Source organism: Helianthus annuus, chromosome 9 (assembly GCF_002127325.2).
Source record: "Helianthus annuus cultivar XRQ/B chromosome 9, HanXRQr2.0-SUNRISE, whole genome shotgun sequence".
Classification (NCBI taxonomy): Eukaryota; Viridiplantae; Streptophyta; class Magnoliopsida; order Asterales; family Asteraceae; genus Helianthus; species Helianthus annuus.
In genome coordinates, this window is record NC_035441.2 from 164,113,504 (window position 1) to 164,139,934 (window position 26,431).

Below are 26,431 nucleotides of genomic sequence, written 5' to 3' on the forward strand. Positions count from 1 at the left end.
AAGTACCCAAATGAATCAGATAAGCAAAATATTTGATAATAATGTAAACGCACAACCGAGTGACGGAAGCGTATTACATTAGGATAATGAGCCCGATTGAAGGGACAAAGAAACATATAAAATGATTTAGACAAGTATTGGGAGGGAGTGTACTTACACTCGAACCCAGAAAACGCAAGCATGTAAAATGATTTAGACAAGTATTGGGAGGGAGTGTACTTACACTCGAACCCAGAAAACGCAAGCATGTAAAATGATTTAGACAAGAATTGGGAGGGAGTGTACTTACACTCGAACCCGGAAAACGCAAGCATGTAAAATGATTTAGACAAGAATTGGGAGGGAGTGTACTTACACTCGAACCCGGAAAACGCAAGCATGTAAAACGATTTAGACAAGAATTGGGAGGGAGTGTACTTACACTCAAACCCGGAAAACGCAAACATGAAAAATGATTTAGACAAGTATTGGGAGGGGGTGTACTTACACTCGAACCCGGAAAATGCAGATATGTCCCTTAATGAGTCGTTTTTGTAAAACGTCAACTTAAGGACAAAGTCGGAATATAAACGCGAAACGAAGTCATAATGCATACCGTAAGGGTTGCAATAATAACGACTTCGATAAAACACCCGGTTGGTGGGTAAGGGTTTAAACGCATGCGTAGACTGAGAAACAGGAACGCGAAATAGAAAGTCAAAAGACTCGGAAAATGAGTCATGACTAAAAGATGACGAGAATTTTCGCAAACATAAATTTTGGTAATTACGTTCAACCATTTCAAAGTTGGACGGGTCAAATAAAGAATGAAGTTTGACATTCTTAAGTGATGAAAATTCACCCAAAATGAGTCAAACGAGTCAATTAAGGAATAACGCTTAATATAATAGGAAAACGCAAACCGGTGACACCGGAAAGCTAAAAACAATAAGATAGAAGGACCCGAGTAATGGGTTGTAAAGGAGTATAAGTATGAACCGTGTAATGGTAAGCGTAAGATAAACCGACATGTAAATGACGCTAGAAGTCGTAAAGCCGGAAGGATAGTCCGAAAGTAAACAAATGAAACCTTAGACTACGGTCAAGGTCAACTAAAGTTCAAAAGTAAAATTTAATGATTCCAAACATAACAAAGGATGCTTTAAAGCTATATATATATATATATATATATATATATATATATATAAATAGACAATTGAATAAAGACTAGAATAAAAGATGATCTACGGGATCATCATAACCTACGGGATATTAATTAGAGCAAGGGTCTACGGGGGCCAAATTGACCCACGGGTCATAAATTGAAGCAAAAGGATCATAAGGGCCTCGCCTCAAAGAGGTGAAAGCCTAAGGAAAATAGCCTACGAGGTTAAGTCAAGGAACCTACGGGTAATTGGTAATAAATAAAGATAAGGGACTAAGAGCGGTTTCGGGGACAAAACCTCTTTAAGGTGGTAGACTTGTAACACCCCAAAAACGGGTTTAGTAGATAAACCGCGTTAACGTCGAAGAGCGGGTAGAATACTTTTAGTGGTAAAAGTTAACCCGGTAAATATTAGGATTTAATTAAATAAACTGGATGTTAAAAAAAAGAGAGAATAAATACTTTGGGAAAAACAAAGTATATAGAAGTCCCGAGTTAACGGGACTTAAAGTAAAATGGGTTATAACTTCCCGAACCCATTTAGTAACTAGGAATAGTTAACCTAGTTAATTATATGTTGCAGACAATAAAGGAACTTGACTAATTAACCTTTCTTTTATAAACTTTGGAAAATAAAGGGGCTATAATGGACAAAACTGAAAATGAAATTAATAAAAAGAAAATTTGACTCAAAACACACACAAGGTGTGTGTTCTGGTCGATGTTTACACATAGCAAGAAAGGGGTTCCTTCTTTTGAACCCTAAACTCACTATTTGATCAAAATCAGAGGGAAAACAAGCTAGGAATTTGGGGCTTTTACTAAATTCGCGATCACCAAGACAAGGGGGTTGTAAGGTATGTCGAAAATTATGATATGGTGATATTTTGGAATTTTGATAATCATGCATGAATGAAATTCGTGTATGAAATTTAATGTTTTAGAGAAATTGGTGTGAGTATATGTCTAGGAACAAACCCTAGATGCAAACTTGTAAAATTGTGCCATAAACTAGTGATAGTCAATTAATCAAGTATGAGCTAAGTGGGTTTTTGACTAAATAGTAAAAATGATGATATGCATGTGCTTAGAATCATCATAATTGATGATGATTTGCAAAAGATTTATGAAATTGATGATGTTATACGAATAAATAGTGAGTAACTACTTCAATTTCACCTAAATAACCCTTGGTAGTGAAAGACTTGGGGTTTTGACTTTATGGGTATTATGAAATCCGAAAATTTGATGTTATACATGGCTTACATCACAAAGTTGTGTTGAATGCTTGAATCTATATTAGTTGATGTCAATTGATGATAGCAATTACTAGGGTGCTTAGAATTGGTGAAAATCCGAGTGAAAACTACAAGTTTTAAAGGGTTAAGGACCATCTTGACATGTTAAAGAATCATGTGTTAAATGGTTGCACATTAAGTGTTTGATAAAATGCCTACATGAAACTTGAATTGATTCAAGTTTGTGTAAAATAGTTTGAAATTCGTCACTTTTGACAGCCTTAGATAGTCATCTTGTAAAGGCCGTATCTCATTCGTTATTAGGAGTTAGACAACGAGCCTTATATGCTCAGAAAGCTATTAAAACATACTACGTTTTATGTCTGAATATGTTTGTTAAATTCTGATGTTAAACGGGTCAAAACAGTGTCCGAAGTCGGCTGAACTGTTTTGACAGCAAGCTGATTGGAAGCATTTTGACTTCTGAGCTGATTTTGCGAAAATCATAATAAATTCTAGGAAGCTCGGATTGATCTGATTCTTTTTGCGCTGGAAAGATATTTTAGTATTCTACATTTCATCTTTGATCACGAAAGGCTAAATAAAACCGTAAAGTGGTCAAAAGAGTCGATTCAGTAGCTACATTGTAAAGTTGCTGCACATTGTATTGATAAACTTAATCTAAGAAAATTGTATGCAAGAAAAGGATGAATTGTGAGAAATGTGATAATGATGGCATTCTAATAAATTAGCTTGAGGCAATGTGTCTATTGTGGAAATATAATTTGATTGTAAGACTTGGTAAGAGGTATGTCGTAGTAGCTTTTATTCCATACTTGAATGGTGTTGTGTGTACCATGTAATTGCTTCAAACAAATTTTATGAAAATGGGTGTATTAAAGGCATCTAAAATACATACAAATGATTTATGCAAGTAATATGTACTTGTATGCCAAACATGTTCTAAGTTAGTGCACAGGTACAAACACAAGGACAGTTTAAACTATTGTCTTGATAAATGAGTATGTGTGAATCCATGAGATGTTGTGGTCATTTTATATAATGACAAATCTAACAAATCTTGTGGGTATTGTGTTAAGTTTGATCCCGTCAAGCTAAGTGGGAGCTGGCAAGGAATGGATCAAACGGGTCAAGTGCGTAAGGAAAGCTCGAACGGACGCAAACTGTAAGTAAAACTTACACCCACTTGTAGTATATGTGTTTATTTCATAACGATGAATACAATAAAGGATTTGGTTTGAATCATGGGTTCCGACCCAAAACGAAATGAGTCAGAACCAACAAAAATGTTTTAAACCATGATTAATGGTGAAAAAGGCAAAATGGTAAATTAGTCACGAATTGGTTAAGAATTAGTGAGTTTTTCTTAAAGTTACCTTATAGCGTAACTAGTAATGGAAAATGGGTAAAAATGGAAATTTAGTCAAGTATCGACTAAAGTAAAATCAGTTTCAAAGGACACCCATAGCGTGAGCCGAATGAGTTTTAAAAAAAAAAATAAAATATATATATATACATATATAAGAAATTGACTTTAGAAAGAAAGGGATCTAGTGAGAAAATCCGAAATGGGTCGGATATGTGATTGGTAATTAAAAACCCATGTTTTGTTACATATGAAAATGTTGGGTTATATAGGTCGAACGGGTCAAATGGTGGGAACAACGCCATTTGACAATATCAACTAATGTGGTTGTCAAGTCATGTGTTTTCAGGGGCGAATAGTAATTTGGGTAATTGCGTCGCTATAAGAATATCGATAATGAAAGCAAGGAGTCGAAACGGGTCATTAGGTTGACTCGAGCCAGGTATGTATAAATAAGATTGTGGTTAAACACATATTTTTTATTGTCAAATTAGTAGCAAATGCCCTTCGTCGTAAATGAGGGGCTAAAGTCGACTAAAATGCCCTTGATGGGTAAATCGGGCAAACGACCTTTAAAGGTTGTTGGAAATAAGTGATTTGATAGATTAAATTCTTAGGATAAGTATAAAAGGGATGATATGGGATCTTAGTGCATAAATACCCTTAACGGGTCAAAATAGAAGTAATAGCAAAACGGGTTAAAAATGTGTAGTAACCCATAAATTGAACCTTGTACAATAGGAGATAACCATAATAAAATGTTTACAAAAGAAACAAAGGCCACAAACGAGTTTGTTAGAGGAAACCGTGAACGGGTCAAAAGTGTCGTAATTGGACTTCAAGCCGAGAGCTTGAAGTCTAAAATTTTGTGAAGTGAGATGTTAGATTTTAACTCCATTCGATGGAGAATTAAATTACGAGTGCGTAGGAGAAAGAATCGCGTAAAACGGACAATCGGATTGAAAGATACGAAAGTTTTGTGTCAAATAGTGGCAAAAATGGAAAGGTTGGATGCAGGTGCCGTCGTAACTTACGGTGCCACCGTAAGTTACGGTGGAGCTGAATTGGTTACGGTGCTAGCCTACTGATGTACGGTAGGGAAATGTTAACATACGGGCCACCGTAACTTACGGTGTCACCGTAAGTTACGGTGGAGGCCAGAAATGAGTTATTGTGTTGGGATCAAGATATAAATGTTGGATTTTTCCTAATTTCCTCGTTGTATTAGTTATTTAATTATCAAAACTAACCTTTAAGTTGGTTTTGATCACAGGTGAATGTCGAGAGTCCCGGATGAAGATCAAGCATCGAACAAGAACCGAACACACGTTAAACAAAGCTTCCGCAACGTTGTTTTGTCGTTATTCTAAACGGCGAATTAAATCACATTATGTATATCACTTAAATTGTAAAAGTTTTTAACAACCCGTATTTCTGATGTATATGTAATTATTAATTACATGATTATTTCGCTAAATATACGTTAAACCTTGATTTATAAGAACGGGTGTTACAAGTTGGTAATCAGAGCTCAAGGTGAAAAGAATAAAGTGTTCGGTTCAAGGCTTGATCGCAAATCCGGTAGGTACGTATATGTTAATAGTTTAGTATGCTAAAGTCTTGTAAACGTCACATTGGGCTATCGTGTGGTACACGTTACCCCAATTAAAATGATTGATATAGTTGACGAAAATACGCGCGTTGACGCGTATAGTAGAAAAAGCCTTGTATTATAATACGGGCGATTATTGAAGTTGACGTTACTAACTTTTGTGAATGTTTTAATTGAAGGAAACTCGCGTTTGAAGACGACGAGAGTCAAACAAATTGTGGATATGATGATGGAACGGTCTGAAGTATGACAAGAGGAGCATGCTCACCGAGGACTAAATCGCGTAACGACCGCGAACAAGGTTAATGGCAAGGAACGCCCGTCGGGGCAAACATTACCAGGTGCACATTTTAAATAATCGCACAAATAGTAATATGCAACAAATACGTAGAAATTGAAAGTTGCATATGTAGATTAAAAAAAAACCCGAATAGAAAATGTATTCGGGATATTGTTTCCAAGAGAAACAAATAGAGGCGTTACTTACATAGGGCGTGATGTGAAAACTATAAAAAGGTCATGTATGTCATGTGTTAATCGCTTACTCTGGCCAAGTAAGTAGTGGCATATGGTACCATGAACTTCTTATGGCGGACACGTTTACATCCGATGTAGTAAGGGCGGGGTGAATGGGACTAATTAAAAAGTACCCAAATGAATCAGATAAGCAAAATATTTGATAATAATGTAAACGCACAACCGAGTGACGGAAGCGTATTACATTAGGATAATGAGCCCGAGTGAAGGGACAAAGAAACATATAAAATGATTTAGACAAGTATTGGGAGGGAGTGTACTTACACTCGAACCCAAAAAACGCAAGCATGTAAAATGATTTAGACAAGTATTGGGAGGGAGTGTACTTACACTCGAACCCAGAAAACGCAAGCATGTAAAATGATTTAGACAAGAATTGGGAGGGAGTGTACTTACACTCGAACCCGGAAAACGCAAGCATGTAAAATGATTTAGACAAGAATTGGGAGGGAGTGTACTTACACTCGAACCTGGAAAACGCAAGCATGTAAAACGATTTAGACAAGAATTGGGAGGGAGTGTACTTACACTCGAACCCGGAAAACGCAAACATGAAAAATGATTTAGACAAGTATTGGGAGGGGGTGTACTTACACTCGAACCCGGAAAATGCAGATATGTCCCTTAATGAGTCGTTTTTGTAAAACGTCAAACTTAAGGACAAAGTCGGAATATAAACGCGAAACGAAGTCATAATGCATACCGTAAGGGTTGCAATAATAACGACTTTGATAAAACACCCGGTTGGTGGGTAAGGGTTTAAACGCATGCGTAGACTGAGAAACAGGAACGCGAAATAGAAAGTCAAAAGACTCGGAAAATGAGTCATGACTAAAAGATGACGAGAATTTTCGCAAACATAAATTTTGGTAATTACGTTCAACCATTTCAAAGTTGGACGGGTCAAATAAAGAATGAAGTTTGACATTCTTAAGTGATGAAAATTCACCCAAAATGAGTCAAACGAGTCAATTAAGGAATAACGCTTAATATAATAGGAAAACGCAAACCGGTGACACCGGAAAGCTAAAAACAATAAGATAGAAGGACCCGAGTAATGGGTTGTAAAGGAGTATAAGTATGAACCGTGTAATGGTAAGCGTAAGACAAACCGACATGTAAATGACGCTAGAAGTCGTAAAGCCGGAAGGATAGTCCGAAAGTAAACAAATGAAACCTTAGACTACGGTCAAGGTCAACTAAAGTTCAAAAGTAAAATTTAATGATTCCAAACATAACAAAGGATGCTTTAAAGCTATATATATATATATATATATATATATATATATATATATATATATAAATAGACAATTGAATAAAGACTAGAATAAAAGATGATCTACGGGATCATCATAACCTACGGGATATTAATTAGAGCAAGGGTCTACGGGGGCCAAATTGACCCACGGGTCATAAATTGAAGCAAAAGGATCATAAGGGCCTCGCCTCAAAGAGGTGAAAGCCTAAGGAAAATAGCCTACGAGGTTAAGTCAAGGAACCTACGGGTAATTGGTAATAAATAAAGATAAGGGACTAAGAGCGGTTTCGGGGACGAAACCTCTTTAAGGGGGTAGACTTGTAACACCCCAAAAACGGGTTTAGTAGATAAACCGCGTTAACGTCGAAGAGCGGGTAGAATACTTTTAGTGGTAAAAGTTAACCCGGTAAATATTAGGATTTAATTAAATAAACTGGATGTTAAAAAAAAAAAGAGAGAATAAATACTTTGGGAAAAACAAAGTATATAGAAGTCCCGAGTTAACGGGACTTAAAGTAAAATGGGTTATAACTTCCCGAACCCATTTAGTAACTAGGAATAGTTAACCTAGTTAATTATATGTTGTAGACAATAAAGGAACTTGACTAATTAACCTTTCTTTTATAAACTTTGGAAAATAAAGGGGCTATAATGGACAAAACTGAAAATGAAATTAATAAAAAGAAAATTTGACTCAAAACACACACAAGGTGTGTGTTCTGGTCGATGTTTACACATAGCAAGAAAGGGGTTCCTTCTTTTGAACCCTAAACTCACTATTTGATCAAAATCAGAGGGAAAACAAGCTAGGAATTTGGGGCTTTTACTAAATTCGCGATCACCAAGACAAGGGGGTTGTAAGGTATGTCGAAAATTATGATATGGTGATATTTTGGAATTTTGATAATCATGCATGAATGAAATTCGTGTATGAAATTTAATGTTTTAGAGAAATTGGTGTGAGTATATGTCTAGGAACAAACCCTAGATGCAAACTTGTAAAATTGTGCCATAAACTAGTGATAGTCAATTAATCAAGTATGAGCTAAGTGAGTTTTTGACTAAATAGTAAAAATGATGATATGCATGTGCTTAGAATCATCATAATTGATGATGATTTGTAAAAGATTTATGAAATTGATGATGTTATACGAATAAATAGTGAGTAACTACTTCAATTTCACCTAAATAACCCTTGGTAGTGAAAGACTTGGGGTTTTGACTTTATGGGTATTATGAAATCCGAAAATTTGATGTTATACATGGCTTACATCACAAAGTTGTGTTGAATGCTTGAATCTATATTAGTTGATGTCAATTGATGATAGCAATTACTAGGGTGCTTAGAATTGGTGAAAATCCGAGTGAAAACTACAAGTTTTAAAGGGTTAAGGACCATCTTGACATGTTAAAGAATCATGTGTTAAATGGTTGCACATTAAGTGTTTGATAAAATGCCTACATGAAACTTGAATTGATTCAAGTTTGTGTAAAATAGTTTGAAATTCGTCACTTTTGACAGCCTTAGATAGTCATCTTGTAAAGGCCGTATCTCATTCGTTATTAGGAGTTAGACAACGAGCCTTATATGCTCAGAAAGCTATTAAAACATACTACGTTTTATGTCTGAATATGTTTGTTAAATTCTGATGTTAAACGGGTCAAAACAGTGTCCGAAGTCGGCTGAACTGTTTTGACAGCAAGCTGATTGGAAGCATTTTGACTTCTGAGCTGATTTTGCGAAAATCATAATAAATTCTAGGAAGCTCGGATTGAGCTGATTCTTTTTGCGCTGGAAAGATATTTTAGTATTCTACATTTCATCTTTGATCACGAAAGGCTAAATAAAACCGTAAAGTGGTCAAAAGAGTCGATTCAGTAGCTACATTGTAAAGTTGCTGCACATTGTATTGATAAACTTAATCTAAGAAAATTGTATGCAAGAAAAGGATGAATTGTGAGAAATGTGATAATGATGGCATTCTAATAAATTAGCTTGAGGCAATGTGTCTATTGTGGAAATATAATTTGATTGTAAGACTTGGTAAGAGGTATGTCGTAGTAGCTTTTATTCCATACTTGAATGGTGTTGTGTGTACCATGTAATTGCTTCAAACAAATTTTATGAAAATGGGTGTATTAAAGGCATCTAAAATACATACAAATGATTTATGCAAGTAATATGTACTTGTATGCCAAACATGTTCTAAGTTAGTGCACAGGTACAAACACAAGGACAGTTTAAACTATTGTCTTGATAAATGAGTATGTGTGAATCCATGAGATGTTGTGGTCATTTTATATAATGACAAATCTAACAAATCTTGTGGGTATTGTGTTAAGTTTGATCCCGTCAAGCTAAGTGGGAGCTGGCAAGGAATGGATCAAACGGGTCAAGTGCACAAGGAAAGCTCGAACGGACGCAAACTGTAAGTAAAACTTACACCCACTTGTAGTATATGTGTTTATTTCATAACGATGAATACAATAAAGGATTTGGTTTAAATCATGGGTTCCGACCCAAAACGAAATGAGTCAGAACCAACAAAAATGTTTTAAACCATGATTAATGGTGAAAAAGGCAAAATGGTAAATTAGTCACGAATTGGTTAAGAATTAGTGAGTTTTTCTTAAAGTTACCTTATAGCGTAACTAGTAATGGAAAATGGGTAAAAATGGAAATTTAGTCAAGTATCGACTAAAGTAAAATCAGTTTCAAAGGACACCCATAGCGTGAGCCGAATGAGTTTTAAAAAAAAATAATATATATATATATATATACATATATAAGAAATTGACTTTAGAAAGAAAGAGATCTAGTGAGAAAATCCGAAATGGGTCGGATATGTGATTGGTAATTAAAAACCCATGTTTTGTTACATATGAAAATGTTGGGTTATATAGGTCGAACGGGTCAAATGGTGGTGATGCGTGTTAGTGTGTATATATTTTTGATGTATATTTAAGCCCTTTTTACACTTTTAGCCAAGTTTTAAATTTATAAAACACGATATTCACTAACACTAAACACACATATGGGCAAGTGCACCCATCGTGGACGTAGTATAGTGTTGGTAAGATACCGAGGTCGTCCAAGGACACAAGAGCTTTTAATACCGGTTTATCCTCAACGTCTAATCAAATCAAAAAGTTAGAAAAATGTTTTAAACTAAGAAAAATAAAAACTAACTAAATGCTGAAAAAGAAAATAAAATAAAAACAGATAGACAAGATGAATCACTTGGATCCGACACGTGTATTAGTATAACCTTTGATTATTTTCGCACTTTTGCACTTGTTTAAGAGATTATCTTAGTTATTGTAGTAGGCCCCTCTTTTGAAGGCGACGTTACCCTCAACCCAGTAGTTTGAGTCAGCAAGGATACAATCCTAAAGGGTCGGATTATTGAAAGATAATGAATTAAGTTATTAATGCAAATTATGGTAGGCCCCGCTTTTGGCGGTGACGTTACCCTCGGCTAAGTAGTCTGAGTCAGCAGGGATACAGTCCTAAATAGCCGGGTTATAGTATTAATAGTAGTTAGCTTATGAGGGGGTCAAAGAGTTTGGATCCCCGCCATCCAATACCTATGGGCATTGAAGGAGACCCTACTAAATTTGACCCAGGTCCCAAGCAGGACCTCTAAACGCTGAACAAGGGCAAGACCTTTACCAAACCGTTCCCTTAACCCCCGACCAGGTAGCCAACATACCTCCATATAGACCGTGGAGATATGAATGGTGAAAATCTTTTATTTTATATAGACAGTAAAATAATGCCAAGACACCACGGACAAACGATAAGGAAAGATCACCTTCAACATAAGTAACTAGTTATTAAAGTCATTAATACAAAACCAAATAAAAAGTGCAAAAGATTAAAAATAAAAAGTATTATACTAAACACTTGTCTTCACCAAGTGATGTAAGAGACTTAGGCAAACATGGCCTTGATTGTCAAGAACTCTTACGATCAATCTTGGATCCCGAGACGACTCACACACTCTATGATGGACAATGGATGATGGTGGTGGATGATGGTGTTATGGTGGTGGTGGGTGGTGGATGAAGTGTGAGAGAGGTGGTGTGCCAAGGGATGAGAGAGAATGAAGCCAAGCTCCTCTATTTATAGGCTGAACAGAACGCTGGACACGGCCCCGTGTTCGCTGAACACGGCCCCGTGCCCGTCTGACATTCTCTCTCTTCATTAATTGTAATTGCGAATTACAATTAATGCGCCTGCTGTACTTTCAACACGCCCCCGTGTCCGCTGGGCACGGCCCCGTGGTGAGCAATGGAAGCTTCTACTGGTTTGTCTTTTCTGCTGCTTCCTGGGCACGCCCCCGTGTTCACTGGACACGGGGCGTGTTCAGACTCTGTTTCTCTTCTCTTTGTCTTGGGAGGTGCCGTTGAGGGTCCGGGCAGTTCACTTTTGTTCCTTTTCTTGTATTTATGGTAGATTTAGTAGTCTTTTTGCTTCTTTTGTGATTTTGAGCTCATTTCATCCTGAAAATACAAAAGGAAGACAAAAACACTCTTTTTCCAACATTAGTACTTAAAAAGGGTTAGTTTTATGCCTTAATTGATGTGTTTTATATGTTGCATTTTACACACATCAGTGGGAACAACGCCATTTGACAATATCAACTAATGTGGTTGTCAAGTCATGTGTTTTCAGGGGCGAATAGTAATTTGGGTAATTGCGTCGCCATAAGAATATCGATAATGAAAGCAAGGAGTCGAAACGGGTCATTAGGTTGACTCGAGCCAGGTACGTATAAATAAGATTGTGGTTAAACATATATTTTTTTAGTCAAATTAGTAGCAAATGCCCTTCGTCGTAAATGAGGGGCTAAAGTCGACTAAAATGCCCTTGATGGGTAAATCGGGCAAACGACCTTTAAAGGTTGTTGGAAATAAGTGATTTGATAGATTAAATTCTTAGGATAAGTATAAAAGGGATGATATGGGATCTTAGTGCATAAATACCCTTAACGGGTCAAAATAGAAGTAATAGCAAAACGGGTTAAAAATGTGTAGTAACCCGTAAATTGAACCTTGTACAATAGGAAATAACCATAATAAAATGTTTACAAAAGAAACAAAGGCCACAAACGAGTTTGTTAGAGGAAACCGTGAACGGGTCAAAAGTGTCGTAATTGGACTTCAAGCCGAGAGCTTGAAGTCTAAAATTTTGTGAAGTGAGACGTTAGATTTTAACTCCATTCGATGGAGAATTAAATTACGAGTGCGTAGGAGAAAGAATCGCGTAAAACGGACAAGCGGATTGAAAGATACGAAAGTTTTGTGTCAAATAGTGGCAAAAATGGAAAGGTTGGATGCAGGTGCCACCGTAACTTACGGTGCCACCGTAACTTACGGTGGAGCTGAATTGGTTACGGTGCTAGCCTACTGATGTACGGTAGGGAAATGTTAACACATGGGCCACCGTAACTTACGGTGTCACCGTAAGTTACGGTGGAGGCCAGAAATGAGTTATTGTGTTGGGATCAAGATATAAATGTTGGATTTTTCCTAATTTCCTTGTTGTATTAGTTATTTAATTATCAAAACTAACCTTTAAGTTGGTTTTGATCACAGGTGAATGTCTAGAGTCCCGGATGAAGATCAAGCATCGAACAAGAACCGAACACACGTTAAACAAAGCTTCCGCAACGTTGTTTTGTCGTTATTCTAAACGGCGAATTAAATCACATTATGTATATCACTTAAATTGTAAAAGTTTTTAACAACCCGTATTTCTGATGTATATGTAATTATTAATTACATGATTATTTCGCTAAATATACGTTAAACCTTGATTTATAAGAACGGGTGTTACAGCAAGTCGGTAACGACCTTAACACCACCTTCCCCAAAAGACAACGGGCTTAACGGAGTTGCTGAATGATCCCGCGGGGTGCGACCCCCATGAAGATGAGCATTTAAATTTGCCAATACACCTCCAGCAGTGGAAAACTCGGTAACCTGGTCGTCGTCATCAAGGGTAATTGTTTTAAACTTTGATTTCTTCCTTTTTAGTTGTTTGAGCTTCGGGTCATTTTTGGTCGAAGCAGCCCGCTTTCTTTTCAAACTTACTTGGGGTTGCTCTTCTTCATCTCCCCCATCATCCTCGCCTTCATCTCGGCCATCACTCCCCTTTTCTCCACCGGCATGTATCCCAGTTTCCCCAACAGAAAGATGAATCCCCTCGTCCTCAATCACAAATTTAGAACCGGAACCTTTCGTCCCTGCCGAACCATCTTTTCGACTCCCAGCAACATTGGCCGTAGCTACCGCTTGAATCGGAGCAGCAGGTAACGCCTTCCCCACAGGGGTAGAGCTGGAACCACCTTGAGCTGCCAGGTCTGCTTGAACCGCCGAACCCCCTTGATCACCAGGAGCATCGGGCGCACGAATCTGATAAAGATTTTGGTGTACAAGTTGTAAATATGGGGTATCGCCTTCCGGAGTCTTGGTGGCTCGGATGTCTAGCTCTTTGGAGTCGAAGGACTTCAACCGTAATGCCTTCTTTAAACCCATAACTGCACAAAAAGACAAGCGATAAGTAATATCTATCACCGAACAGAAATGCCGAACAAAAAGAAGAAAAAATAGAACAACTCAATGAAAATACAGAGAGCACCGCACAACTGACCCTCTTTATTCCATCGGAGGGTAGGATACCACTCTGGTTCGGCCCATATCGTGCTAATCCTCCCCATGACAAGAATGTGTTCCGGATATTTCTGTATACGTCCGGCCTCCTTAATCAAGTCAGCATAAAGCTTCTTGTTATACTCAAAGTCTTTAGGAAGAGGAGACGGGAGTTTCGACTTTTTTAGCCTCCATGTCATGAACTCCGGAACGCATCGATCATCAACTAGAAAGAAGTGATCTTTCCAATCCTTTATGCTCGTGGTAATCCATGTGTAACAACAAGAGTTCTTGTCCCTGACTTCAAAAGTATACCAGTTGCCGGACCGGTTCAATTTGTAAAAAGCCCGGAACACATCCAAATCCGGGTCGGACCCTAGACCACGACAAGCCAACTTGAAATGGCACACCTTGGCAAGGCCAAAAGGGTTCATCTGAGTCAAGTGTACCTCGTGAAACAGCAAAACCCCAACCAAGAACTTCGTTAAAGGAAGACGACAGTTACAATAGTCGAAAAAGCGAGTGTAAATCCTTATCTTTCCCGAAACGAAGGGATAGATGGGCGTGTCCTTTTTCGGGAGAACAGGGTGTAGCGATGTGGGAATCGCATAGCTTTCCACATACCAGTCTAAGCCCTTTTGGGTCAAGACATTAAAACAACCAGAAAGATTACTCTTATTCGCCATAGCAAGAAAAAAGTTTACTAACCTGAATAAACGAGTCGATTCTCACCAACAAGGAGTGAAGAAAATGAAAAAGATGAAGAAGGTGAAAGGTGAAAAGTGAAAGGTGAAATCGGAAGATTGTTTTCTCCCCCTTTTTATAGGGATATGGAACCGCCTTAAAACCCCCAATCAAACGGTGACACGTCATGACAGCTGACGTACACCAACCGTTACATCAGGCGGGAAACATAAAGTGACTGTCGGTTACCCAACTAAGGTCACCGCTTAGAAATTTAAAATTCAAAAAATTTTACAAAACAACAAATCAAGGATTCAGACCGCCAAAATTGCGCCGTCATAGTTCGAAGCTGTTATCTAAGAAACGCTACGAACTAGGGGGACTTGATGAGGATACGTCCCTGACCGGACCGAATCATCGTACAGATACGCTTGGTACAACGGATCGGACCCTGCACCATAAGACGGATCGGACAGATATGCTGGTGCGACATAACTAACTGGGTCCCACCTCCATAACCGCCATGATAGCGACTGGTCCGACTCTAACTAACTTGCCACATCAGCTCACCCAAAGACTATAAATACCCTACTCAAACCTCCGAAAACCGGTAATCGCTACTTTCTCTCTCTAAACTCTCCTCTCTCTCTCCCTGACCTATTTCCTCCTCACAAATACTTATTCTCACGCCCGAGCTTGGTCACAGAGAGGCCCCCCTCCCTGTGACGAGGCTAACGGTGTGCTTTTGTCTCTTGTGATCTTGCAGGTTTCTTGCCGGGTCATCTGAAGCTCGACTCTGACCAGGTCGTACCAACTGGTTTTTGAGTCTTCATTTATCAAATAAGTTTTATAGTGAAAATTGAACTAAATGTTGATTAGCTCAATTTGCATTAGTCTTGGCCCCTATACAGTTTAATAAATTCGAATCCCCCCACCTTTTTTGCATCCGGTTATGGCCACACTTGTGATATTATTGTAACATTGTTGAGATAATAACTGTTTTTGTATTTAACTATTTACTCGCTTATATGAATATATGTGATTCACGATGGACACCAGCCGGTTTTTTTATTGATGTAAAATAGATGCTGAAATCATTTAGGGTATCATAATTTTATTTTTTGGTTTTTCTCTTTTGGTTGCTATCCGGTATCGTAACAAACCAAACGGATACCAGCGGTCCGAATTATAAAATGACTAACAAGATCCTACATTTACATAAATAACAAAAAAAGAGTAAATCTTTTTTAATTATTAAAGATTTCTTATCAGGGCCGGCCCTGGAGGTGGGCAGGGAGGACCACCGACCAGGGCCCGTGATTTCATAGGGCACGTAATTTTCTTTTTTAAAATCCGATATTATACATGTAAAAAAAATTAATAGGGTATAGTCAAACAAATACTAACATAACCTAGGTCCACTTACAGAAAAAAATCATATGGTTTAGATTAGTTAGCCCATTGGAATTGGGTTAGTGAGCCCAATACCCAAATGAATTTAAAACTAATAAAAAACAATTAGTCCATGTTGGGCGGCAACTAGTGCCCTGTGGATATTGAAACGTCGTATAGTAGGAGAGTAGAAGACAGACCTGGTTTGACGAGGAACTCACAGAGTCTGCACTCTTTTGTTCTTTGATTTCAGTCTTGCACGCAACCACGGGCCACCACGCATAGAGTCTGTTCGACGAACTCAGTCTCACGGATCACGTATTCAGGTAAACATCAAATCATCAACCGTCAATCGACCCTTGTTCAGTACTTCAGTTGTTATGTTTTGTTTTTGATCGAATTCACTCATTCAGGCCCTTATTAGTTATTATTATTATGTTTCTTTTTGTCGAATTCAGGCTCTTGTTTAGGCGATTAGTTATTGTCGAATTCATGCCTTTTTTCTGTTGTGTTGAAGACTAAATTGTTGGTAATTTATACAAAAACGATTGTCAAATTCAGGCCCGTACTCTATTTTTTTTTTATTTTTTGAGTAAACTTCCGTTTTGCTCCCTGTGGTTTTGTCACTTTAATGGTTTTGCTCCAAACCTTTAAAAATAGCCATTGTGCTCCCTGATGTTTCGGTTTTTTGCCAGTTTGCTCCCCGCCTCTAACTCCATCCAAATTGTTTATGTTTCCATTTTGCTCCCCGCAGGGAGCAAACTGGCAACAAAATCAAAACATCAGGGAGTAAAATGGCTATTTTTAAAGGTTTGGGGCAAAACCGTTAAAGTGACCAAACCACAGGGAGCAAAATGGAAGTTTACTCTTATTTTTTTTTGGTCAAATTCAGATATGATTTAAATTGTGAAGAGTTGATTCACCAGTTTGCTATCAAGAATGCAAGGAGGGCTTCACGAATCATTGATTAACTATTAGCATATTAATTTTTACGGTATCTCACTCATTCGAATACTATATTTTATATCTTGTTAATTGCATTGTCTATCGAATGCTATATTTTTATCAACGGTTCACGGTTGTATGAAAAACTAGTTTAACTTATTTATTTCCTTAAGAACCGAGGGTACGTTTTTTCAAGCTCGAACAAGGTACAGGAATTCTCAGGGTCGGCCCTCTTTTTTATCATCATTATTTATTTTAATTATAACGGAGACATGGTGTGACGAGGAATTATGGTGGGCAATTGATAACGTGATTATGGATGTTGATGTGTAAAGAATCAAACAAAAAATTAAAAGAATGACAGAATTTGCGTGCTCCACCGTGTATTGATTATTAAATACTCTTCTCATACATCACATTCATACTCCAAACTAACTTCTAATCAAACTTTACTAGCCCATTAACTAATTGTTTTATACATTCAATTATTGAAAACATAATAATACAACTCTACAAATTTAAATACTCAATTTCAATTACACACAGCTGGAAAGAGAATATACATTGCAGTGGGGGATCCTCGGAGATACCATTTTTTAATATAATTTATAAGTTATTTGACTTGATTCAATAATCAACATAAGTACATAACCCTTTATAAACTTATGAAACACCACGAAACAAAACTTACAAACCACAAATAGCGTATTTAGAGGTTCAAACAACAACGAAAACGACTAACCCCAGTATGAAAATGGAGTGAGATTTGAGACTTTGAGAGGACAAACACACGCAAACGACAATATTCAATGGGTTGTGCTCATGGGTTGGCTGATTGAACCCAATTAGACACGACAAACCCAAAACGTGACAGGCATACAAACCAAACCACAGATAGCGTATTTAGAGGTTCAAACGACAACGACCCACCCAAAACATGACGGACACACAAACCAAACCACAAATAGCGTATTTAGAGGGTCAAGCGAAAACGACCAGTTAACCTAAAAACTTTTTTAGTTTTGCTTTTGTATATTACTACTATAGAACTACCAATGTACACCAAAAACAACATATAGATGTCTATAAAACAACACGGATCCATTTAAGTCAATCCACGAACTTGTTAGGTTAGGTTGACTTGAGATTGATCCATTTCGCTCAATTTGCTTGATGGTTCTACACAAAAACGACAGCAACCCATTTAAGCTAAACTCAAATCGGTGAAATTCGTATCAGATTCATGTTTCAACACTCTTCAAAGTCTTAATGTCTAAGTTAAAATGAGAGAAACAACTTTTTGAGTTACAATTTCTTTCAATGACTCGGTGGAGATGACTTTATTTCTTTTTGGTATTCTTTTTCGTACTATATATCTATTTTTATAACAATTGTCAGGCAATAATTCAAATACATGTAAAGGTTATGTGATAATGCCATAGTGCTTCTTCAAAAAGACTTCTCTTCCTCATCCTAAACTAAAACCAATCACCACCCTTCTTATTCAATTATTAAAGAGAGAGAATTTAGAAACAACCATCTACCTAATTTTGATTAATCAATTCTATCAACTTCCGGATATGTAACTCACTAATAGAGTTCCTTGATTGTCCTAAAAGTTCAAATCAATAGTAAAAAGGAATTATAGTTGTTTTTGTATTAAATAACTCTCTCTATGTAATTACTCATGACAACATGTGTAAACAATCAGAGAACAATAATTATAAAAATGATATTAATTAGTATCTATCACTGACACCCAATAACATTGAACTAAAACGTTGTAAACCACTTACTTTGTTTTCAACTAATTAATTGTACACTTAAAACATTATTTTAGTTTTATTGGGTTGGCATCACTCTAATATTAGCCACATATGAAGAATTAGATTCCTTTCCAGTGACTTTTTAGCACATACCATTGATTAGGAGTCCAGTCAATTGGTCCACTCACTTCAAGTCCATGATAATAACATCTATGCATGCCCCATAATATATATATATATATATTAGCAGCAACTAATACCACTAAAATCCCATAATCAAACCCACCCCTCTTAATCTCTTATGTTCTCCAAAAACACACAATAAACTTTGACAAGATGAAGCCAAGGAATGTGGTCCTGATGACAGTAATCATGGTGTTTTGCTATCGTTATGTCGCGGCACAACACCAAAAGACGTATATTGTTCACATGGACAAAGCCGGTAAACCATCGGTGTTTACGGACCACATGGAATGGTATGAAACGTCTATGAGATCGGTATCTGAGTCTACATCTATGTTGTATGCTTACGACAAGGTTATGCACGGCTTTTCCACAAGACTGACAGTTGAGGAAGCGGGTTTGCTTAGAAACCAGCCCGGAATTATTTCGGTTCAAGAAGAGGTGATATATGAGCTGCATACAACTCGATCACCTGAGTTTCTTGGGCTAGAAAGGAGTGACATGACGCTTTCTGGGTCAGGGTCCGGTGGTGATGTCATCGTTGGAGTGGTGGACACGGGTGTGTGGCCCGGAAGTAAGAGTTTAGATGATACGGGTTTTGGACCCGTTCCCAGTTTGTGGAAAGGAGAGTGTGAGAGCGGGACGGGGTTTAACGTAACGAGCTGTAATAAGAAACTAATTGGCGCACGGTATTTTTCGAGAGCGTATGAAGCAGCCTACGGGCCAATTGATGAAACCATTGAATCCAAGTCGCCTTTGGATGATGATGGACACGGGACACATACTTCAACTACGTCAACAGGGTCAGCAGTCACCGGGGCAAGTCTTTTCGGTTTTGCAAAAGGGAAAGCTCGAGGGATGGCACCACGTGCCAGGCTGGCGGTTTATAAAGCATGCTGGCTCGGTGGATGTTTTGGCAGCGACATATTAGCTGCAATGGAGAAGGCGATCATAGATGGTGTTCATGTATTATCACTCTCAATAGGCGGTTCGATTTCTGATTACCCCACTGATATTGTAGCTTATGGGGCGTTTAAAGCAGTATCCCATGGAATATTCGTGTCATGCTCGGCTGGCAATAGTGGGCCCGCACCTCAAAGCCTATCAAACGTCGCCCCGTGGATAGCTACGGTAGGAGCAGGAACTCTAGACCGTGATTTCCCAGCTTATGTTACCCTCGGAAATGGAAAGAAGTTATACGGTGTATCACTATACAGTGGAAAACCATTACCCGGTTCAATGTTTCCACTCGTTTTTGCCGGTAATATTAGTAATACGACAACTGGCCGTCTATGTGTACCAGGTTCGTTGCCACAGGGGCGTGTTACTGGAAAAATTGTGATGTGTGAACGCGGGTTGAATTCGCGGGTGCAAAAGGGGATGGTGGTGAAGGCGGCTGGTGGTGTGGGAATGATATTAGCGAACACCGATACATTCGGTGAAGAACTTGTGGCTGACACCCATCTCATACCAAGCTCCACCATAGGTCAAAAAGCTGGTGATGAAATCAAACGATACATAGTCTCGGATAATAATCCAACGGCTACGATTACATCCGGAGGAACTCAATTGGGTGTCCAACCATCACCGGTGGTTGCAGCGTTCAGTTCCCGTGGTCCGAATCCGCTCACGCCAGAAATACTCAAACCTGATTTCATAGCACCAGGGGTGAATATCTTAGCTGGTTGGACCAATAAAGTAGCTCCCACCGGCTTATCCGAAGACCCACGACGTGCGGAATTTAACATCGTGTCTGGAACGTCGATGTCCTGCCCACACGTAGGCGGGTTAGCTGCACTACTCAAGGAGGCTCACCCAGAATGGAGCCCAGCAGCTATAAAATCAGCACTTATGACCACAGCATATAGCACATACAAAAATGGTGAAAGGTTGCTGGACGTTGCATCTGGGATGCCATCAACACCGTTTGATCACGGTGCAGGACACGTGGACCCCGTTTCAGCTCTTGACCCTGGTCTTGTCTATGACGCCTCTGCTGGCGATTACTTGAGCTTCCTTTGTGCTTTGAACTATAGTTCTAGTGTTATTAGAATGTTTACGGGTGGAAGTTCCACGTGTACAGCGGGAAAGAAATACAGAGTAGAAGATCTTAACTACCCGTCGTTTTCGGTTCCTTTGATGACGGCTTCAGGGCAAGGCGGTGGAAGCAGTGCGGAAAATATTGTCAAGTACACGAGAACTTTGACGAATGTGGGCCCACCACAAACTTACAAGGTTTGGATACTTTCAAATACAAAGGCTGTGAAGATCAAAGTTGAGCCGGAAGAGCTAACGTTTACTGAGAAAAACGAGAAAAAGGTGTACACCGTGACGTTTACTGCTAGTTCCATGGAATCGGGAACTACCAGTTTTGGTCGTCTGGTATGGTCTGGTGGAAAATACGTCGTAAGTAGTCCTATAGCGTTTAGCTGGGTATGATTGCTGTAAAGTATATTGTAATATTGCTTAGATCAAGCAATGTAAATTATTTGCTATCATTGCACAAATCTGTAACCTTTACTTCCTTGATATACAAGTAAAGAAGATTAAATCAACTAAAGTTTTTATATATTATAACAGGCAAGTCTTCTGTATGATATATATGTTAGTTGCAGGTATAGAAAACTTCAGAAGCAAACATCTTTGGAACAAACAACTGCTGCAGCTAAATAACTAGTTAGTAGTTACCAATATAAAGATGTATCACAAATTTATATGATACATAATAGGCCTAGGATATGCTAACAACTAAAACATTTAATATTTAATAAACTGTAAAATTGCTAGTGTTTTGTCTTGGGGCACCAATAATAATAAAGAGTTTCCATTCACTATGTAACGTTTTCAACGAGATTTAATCCCATAATCTAGTTGTTGATAAAAACACAAATTAACTATCAAACGTAAGGATGTCCATTTGATTAACAGGAAGAAATGCTAGATGCTGATCAATATTAACTTTTAGACTATAATTACTTTTTCCATTACTCAGTGGAGATGAGCTTTCTTTCTTTTTGGCATTCTTTTTCATACTATATCAATTTTTTAAAACAAAAGTTAGGCAATAATTCAAGTATTTGTTGAGGTTATAATGCCGAAAGGCTTCTTCAAAAAGACGTTGATTCGTCATCCTAAACTATAATCAACCCCTAACCCTTTCAATTATTAGAGAGAGAAACAACAATATGACTAGATTCAAATAATCATATTTGGAGTATCAACATCTTAAAAAATCCCAACAGAATTCCTTGATTTTCCTAAAAGTTAAAGTCATACCGCACCATCATTGTATAACAATGTGTAAAACACTCGTTCTTACGGTTCTAGACTTAAAATTGTTTATGTATCAGATATCTCTATCGTGATTATGTTTCGAATGAGTACAACTAATTTTTCATGACCACGAACACTCTTAGCATCAGAAAAGAAAACTGTAAGATAATATTACTTAGTATTTATAACTGACACCCAATAAAAATGCACTAAAACATGTGACTTAAAACATTTTTTTATTCACACATGGAGAATTAGATTCTTTCCTAATGACTTTTTTATTACGTAACATGATTAGGAGTCTAATCAGTTGATCCACTCACTTCAAATCCATAATAATAACTATGCATGCCCCAAAGTAAATATATATTAACAGTAGCTAATTGCTAATGCCATTATCATTTCATAATTACACATCCAATCTTAATCTCTTATGTTCTCCACCAGCTGTTTCAAAACCAGCCAACAAACTTTGAGAAGATCATGAAGCCAAGGAATGATGTACTCCTGATGGCAATAGTCGTGGTGTTGTGCTATCGTTATGTGGCGGCACAACCCCACAAGACGTATATTGTTCACATGGACAAATCCGTTAAACCATTGGTGTTTCCTAAGCACCTGGAATGGTATGAAATGTCTATGAGATCGGTATCCAAGTCCGCACATATGTTGTATGCCTACGACAAGGTTATGCATGGCTTTTCTGCAAGGCTAACTGTCGAGGAAGCGGGTTTGCTTAAAAAACAGCACGGGATTATTTCGGTTCAAGAAGAGGTGATATACAAGCTTCAGACGACTCGATCACCTAAGTTTCTTGGGCTAGAAAGGAATGACATGATGCTTTCTGGGTCGGGATCCGGTAGTGATGTCATCATTGGAGTGGTGGACACGGGTGTGTGGCCCGGAAGTAAGAGCTTAGATGATACGGGTTTTGGACCGGTTCCCCGTTCATGGAAAGGCAAGTGTCAGAGCGGTCCAGGGTTTAATGTAACCAGCTGCAATAAGAAACTAATCGGTGCACGGTATTTTCCGAAATCGTATGATATTTACGGGTCAATTGATGAAAATCTCGAGTCCATGTCTCCTTTGGATGATGATGGACACGGGACACATACCGCAACTACAGCAGCAGGGTCTATAGTCACCGGGGCAAGTTTTTTCGGTTTTGCAAAAGGAAAAGCTCGAGGGATGGCCCCACGTGCCAGGCTGGCAGTTTATAAAGCATGCTGGACCGGTGGATGTTTTAGCAGTGACATATTAGCTGCAATGGAGAAGGCGATCACAGATGGTGTTCATGTATTATCACTCTCGATAGTCGGTACACTTACTGATTACCCGAACGATATTATAGCTTACGGAGCGTTTAAAGCAGTATCCCATGGAATATTCGTATCATGCTCTGCTGGCAACGATGGGCCAGAACCTCTAACCCTAACAAATGTCGCCCCGTGGATGGCTACAGTAGGAGCAGGAACTCTGGACCGTGATTTCCCGGCTTACGTTACCCTCGGGAATGGAAAGAGATTATCTGGTGTGTCACTTTACACTGGAAAACCATTACCGGGTTCATTGATTCCACTCGTTTTTGCTGGTAATTTGAGTAACATGACAACTGGCCATCAATGTGTACCAGGTTCGTTGCCACGGGGACATGTTACTGGGAAAATTGTGATATGTGAACGCGGGGAGACTTCCCGGGTGGAAAAGGGGATGGTGGTGAAGGCGGCTGGTGGTGTCGGAATGATATTAGCCAACATAGTTGGTGAAGACCTTATGGCTGACCCCCATCTCATACCAAGCGCTGCTGTAGGTCAAAAAGCTGGTGATGAAATCAAACAATACGTAGTCTCGGATCATAATCCAACGGCTATGATTACATCTGGAGGAACTCAATTAAGCGTCCAACCCGCACCGCTGGTTGCAGGGTTCAGTTCCCGTGGTCCAAATCCGCTCACACCAGAAATACTCAAACCTGATTTCATAGCACCAGGGGTGGATATCTTAGCTGGTTGGACCAATAAAGAAAGTCCCACCGGCTTAACCGAAGACCCACGGCGTGCGGAATTTAACATTGTGTCTGGAACGTCAATGTCCTGCCCACATGTAAGTGGGCTAGCCGCACTACTCAAAGAAGCTCACCCAGAATGGAGCCCAGCGGCTATAAAGTCGGCACTTATGACCACCGCATATAGCACATACAAAAACGGTGAAGGGTTGCAGGATGCTGCAACTGGGATGCCATCAACACCATTTGATCACGGTGCAGGACACGTGGACCCCGTTTCAGCCCTTGATCCTGGTCTTGTCTATGACGCCTCTTTTGATGATTACTTGAGCTTCCTCTGTGCTTTGAACTACACTTCTAGTACTATTAAAATGTATACAGGTGGACGCTCCACGTGTAAAGCGGGAAAGGAATACAGAGTAGAAGATCTTAACTACCCGTCGTTTTCAGTTCCTTTGACGACGGCTTCGGGGGAAGGCGGAGGACGCAGTGTAGCAACTATTGTTAAGTACACAAGAAGTTTGACAAATGTGGGCCCACCTGAAACTTACAAGGTTTCGATACTGTCAAATACAAGGGCTGTAAAGATCAAAGTTGAGCCAGAAGAGCTAACGTTTACTGAGAAAAACGAGAAAAAGGTGTACACCGTGACATTCACTGCTAATTCCATGGAATCGGGAACTAACAGTTTTGGTCGTCTGGTATGGTCTGGTGGAAAATATGTTGTAAGTAGTCCTATAGCGTTTAACTGGGTATGATTACTGTAAAGTATATTGTAATATTGCTTAGATCAAGCAATGCAAATTATTTGCCATCAACGCAAATTAAATGAAATAAGTTTTTATAAATTATAATGTGCAATACTTCTTTATGATATACATGTTAATTGCAGATATAAAAAGTTCACAAGCAAACATATTTCGAAGTACCAACTGCTGCAGCTAAAAAAACTAGTTACTATAAAGTGATGAGCATTTGGTACCGTGTACCGGTACTCATTTTTCCCGTTTTTCGGATTAAAAACCGGTAAATACAGGTACCGAACCAGTATATTCGGTACGGTACCAGTACCCACTTTTCCCGTTTTTCGGTACCGGATTACTGGTACCGGTTCGGTACCGAACGGGTACCGTGCTCATCCCTATACAAAGATGTCTTAAATGTCTTACAGATTTTATCATTTATGTTGACATGTATAACATTAACTTTATAAAATAAGCTCTAAAACGGGACCTATTTATTATTTATATGAAAGGAGGCAATAAGGTGTAAGGGATACTTTAATAGGTTCTAATATAGTGAAAGGTTTGGATGATTAACATTCTTTTGTTTTGTCTCACTGTATCATAAACAATGAGAAGCTTTTCTTCACTATGTAATGTTGTCAACAAGGCTTGAATCCATAACCTAATTGTTGTTACGCCAAGCCAATTTTAATGATAAAATGTTCACTGCATAGAGTACAACAACAGACATAATGTGGTTGATACTTTTCATATATATACATTGAACCTTTTTTTAATCACAACTAAAAATGATCTTTTTCCATATAGAAAAAGATAAAACGTGCTTAACTACTCACAAGACATAAATAAATATTCAAACCACTTTCAATGGAAGAAGATGAATGGTTTCCAGATGCCTCTATTCTATTCAGTTTTAACTTTTAAGATAAGTGTTAAATGGTGATTCCACTAATAAAGTGACTTGTCATCTTAAACTAAAGTGAGTGAGGGTTTCATCAATAATTTGGGAGAGAAGAAAACAACAATATCAAATATTATCTTTAGTGTACAATTGCATATCCATATATGACTTGAGTGTGACATCTAGGGGTTCCCATTCCCATACTAAATCAGATGATTTTCAATGGTTAGCAGCTACAATTGATAATTTGATATAATCAAAGACAACGACAATTAGTTTAAGGTGGAAGTTAGTTACCAGTATGACATCCGAGGAAGAGCTTCACAACGTCTGCGTTCCGCCCTGAATCCCTCATTCATCTCATCAGTTTATTCTGTCATTTGCATTTTAATTTAATTTCCTTTAATTCATTTCTCGTTTCCGATAGTTTTTCAGTTTTTTTCTTATTTTTTAACGAATTAAATGATCGTTCGTTGATGTAACTTAAACAAAATAAACGAATGGATACGATCCCTTAAACAAACATACATTGTTCGTTAAGAAAATAATCGTGTTGGTTGATATTCTAAGCAAACATAAATGAATAAATATAAACAAACGTAAATGAACAAAAAAAGTACATAATCCTTTTACTTGTGGTTAGTGGTAGTAGGTTTGGATTCTTTAATGGAGACTCAACTTCAGTTCTCATTTGTGTCATATT

General features: G+C 38.2%; 2 protein-coding genes and 2 long non-coding RNA genes across 4 annotated transcripts; 3 read left to right on the forward strand and 1 right to left on the reverse strand.

Annotated features, from left to right (window-relative positions):
* The first annotated feature begins 1,815 nt into the window (after positions 1 to 1,815).
* Positions 1,816 to 5,267, forward strand: LOC110879327. Its single transcript, XR_002558609.2, has 3 exons — positions 1,816 to 2,001; positions 3,483 to 4,211; positions 5,043 to 5,267. It is a non-coding gene; the product is annotated as an uncharacterized LOC110879327 (long non-coding RNA).
* A 12,543-nt stretch (positions 5,268 to 17,810) lies between these two features.
* Positions 17,811 to 26,173, reverse strand: LOC110879324. The gene is made up of 2 exons (XR_002558606.2): positions 26,026 to 26,173; positions 17,811 to 18,033 (listed from the first exon to the last, which is right to left on the reverse strand). It is a non-coding gene; the product is annotated as an uncharacterized LOC110879324 (long non-coding RNA).
* LOC110879322 (subtilisin-like protease SBT1.7) lies at positions 18,193 to 21,374 on the forward strand. The gene has a single exon (XM_022127767.2). It carries the CDS (start codon positions 18,957 to 18,959, stop codon positions 21,240 to 21,242), a length of 2,286 nt encoding a protein of 761 aa, XP_021983459.1. The 5' UTR covers positions 18,193 to 18,956; the 3' UTR covers positions 21,243 to 21,374.
* LOC110879323 (subtilisin-like protease SBT1.7) lies at positions 21,813 to 24,929 on the forward strand. The gene has a single exon (XM_022127768.2). It carries the CDS (start codon positions 22,560 to 22,562, stop codon positions 24,837 to 24,839), a length of 2,280 nt encoding a protein of 759 aa, XP_021983460.1. The 5' UTR covers positions 21,813 to 22,559; the 3' UTR covers positions 24,840 to 24,929.
* Positions 26,174 to 26,431: the final 258 nt, after the last annotated feature.

What these genes read in the sequence shown, in the direction of transcription:
- LOC110879322 (XM_022127767.2), top strand. Translation starts at nt 18,957, where the DNA reads ATGAAGCCAAGGAATGTGGTCCTGATGACAGTAATCATGGTGTTTTGC.
- LOC110879323 (XM_022127768.2), top strand. Translation starts at nt 22,560, where the DNA reads ATGAAGCCAAGGAATGATGTACTCCTGATGGCAATAGTCGTGGTGTTG.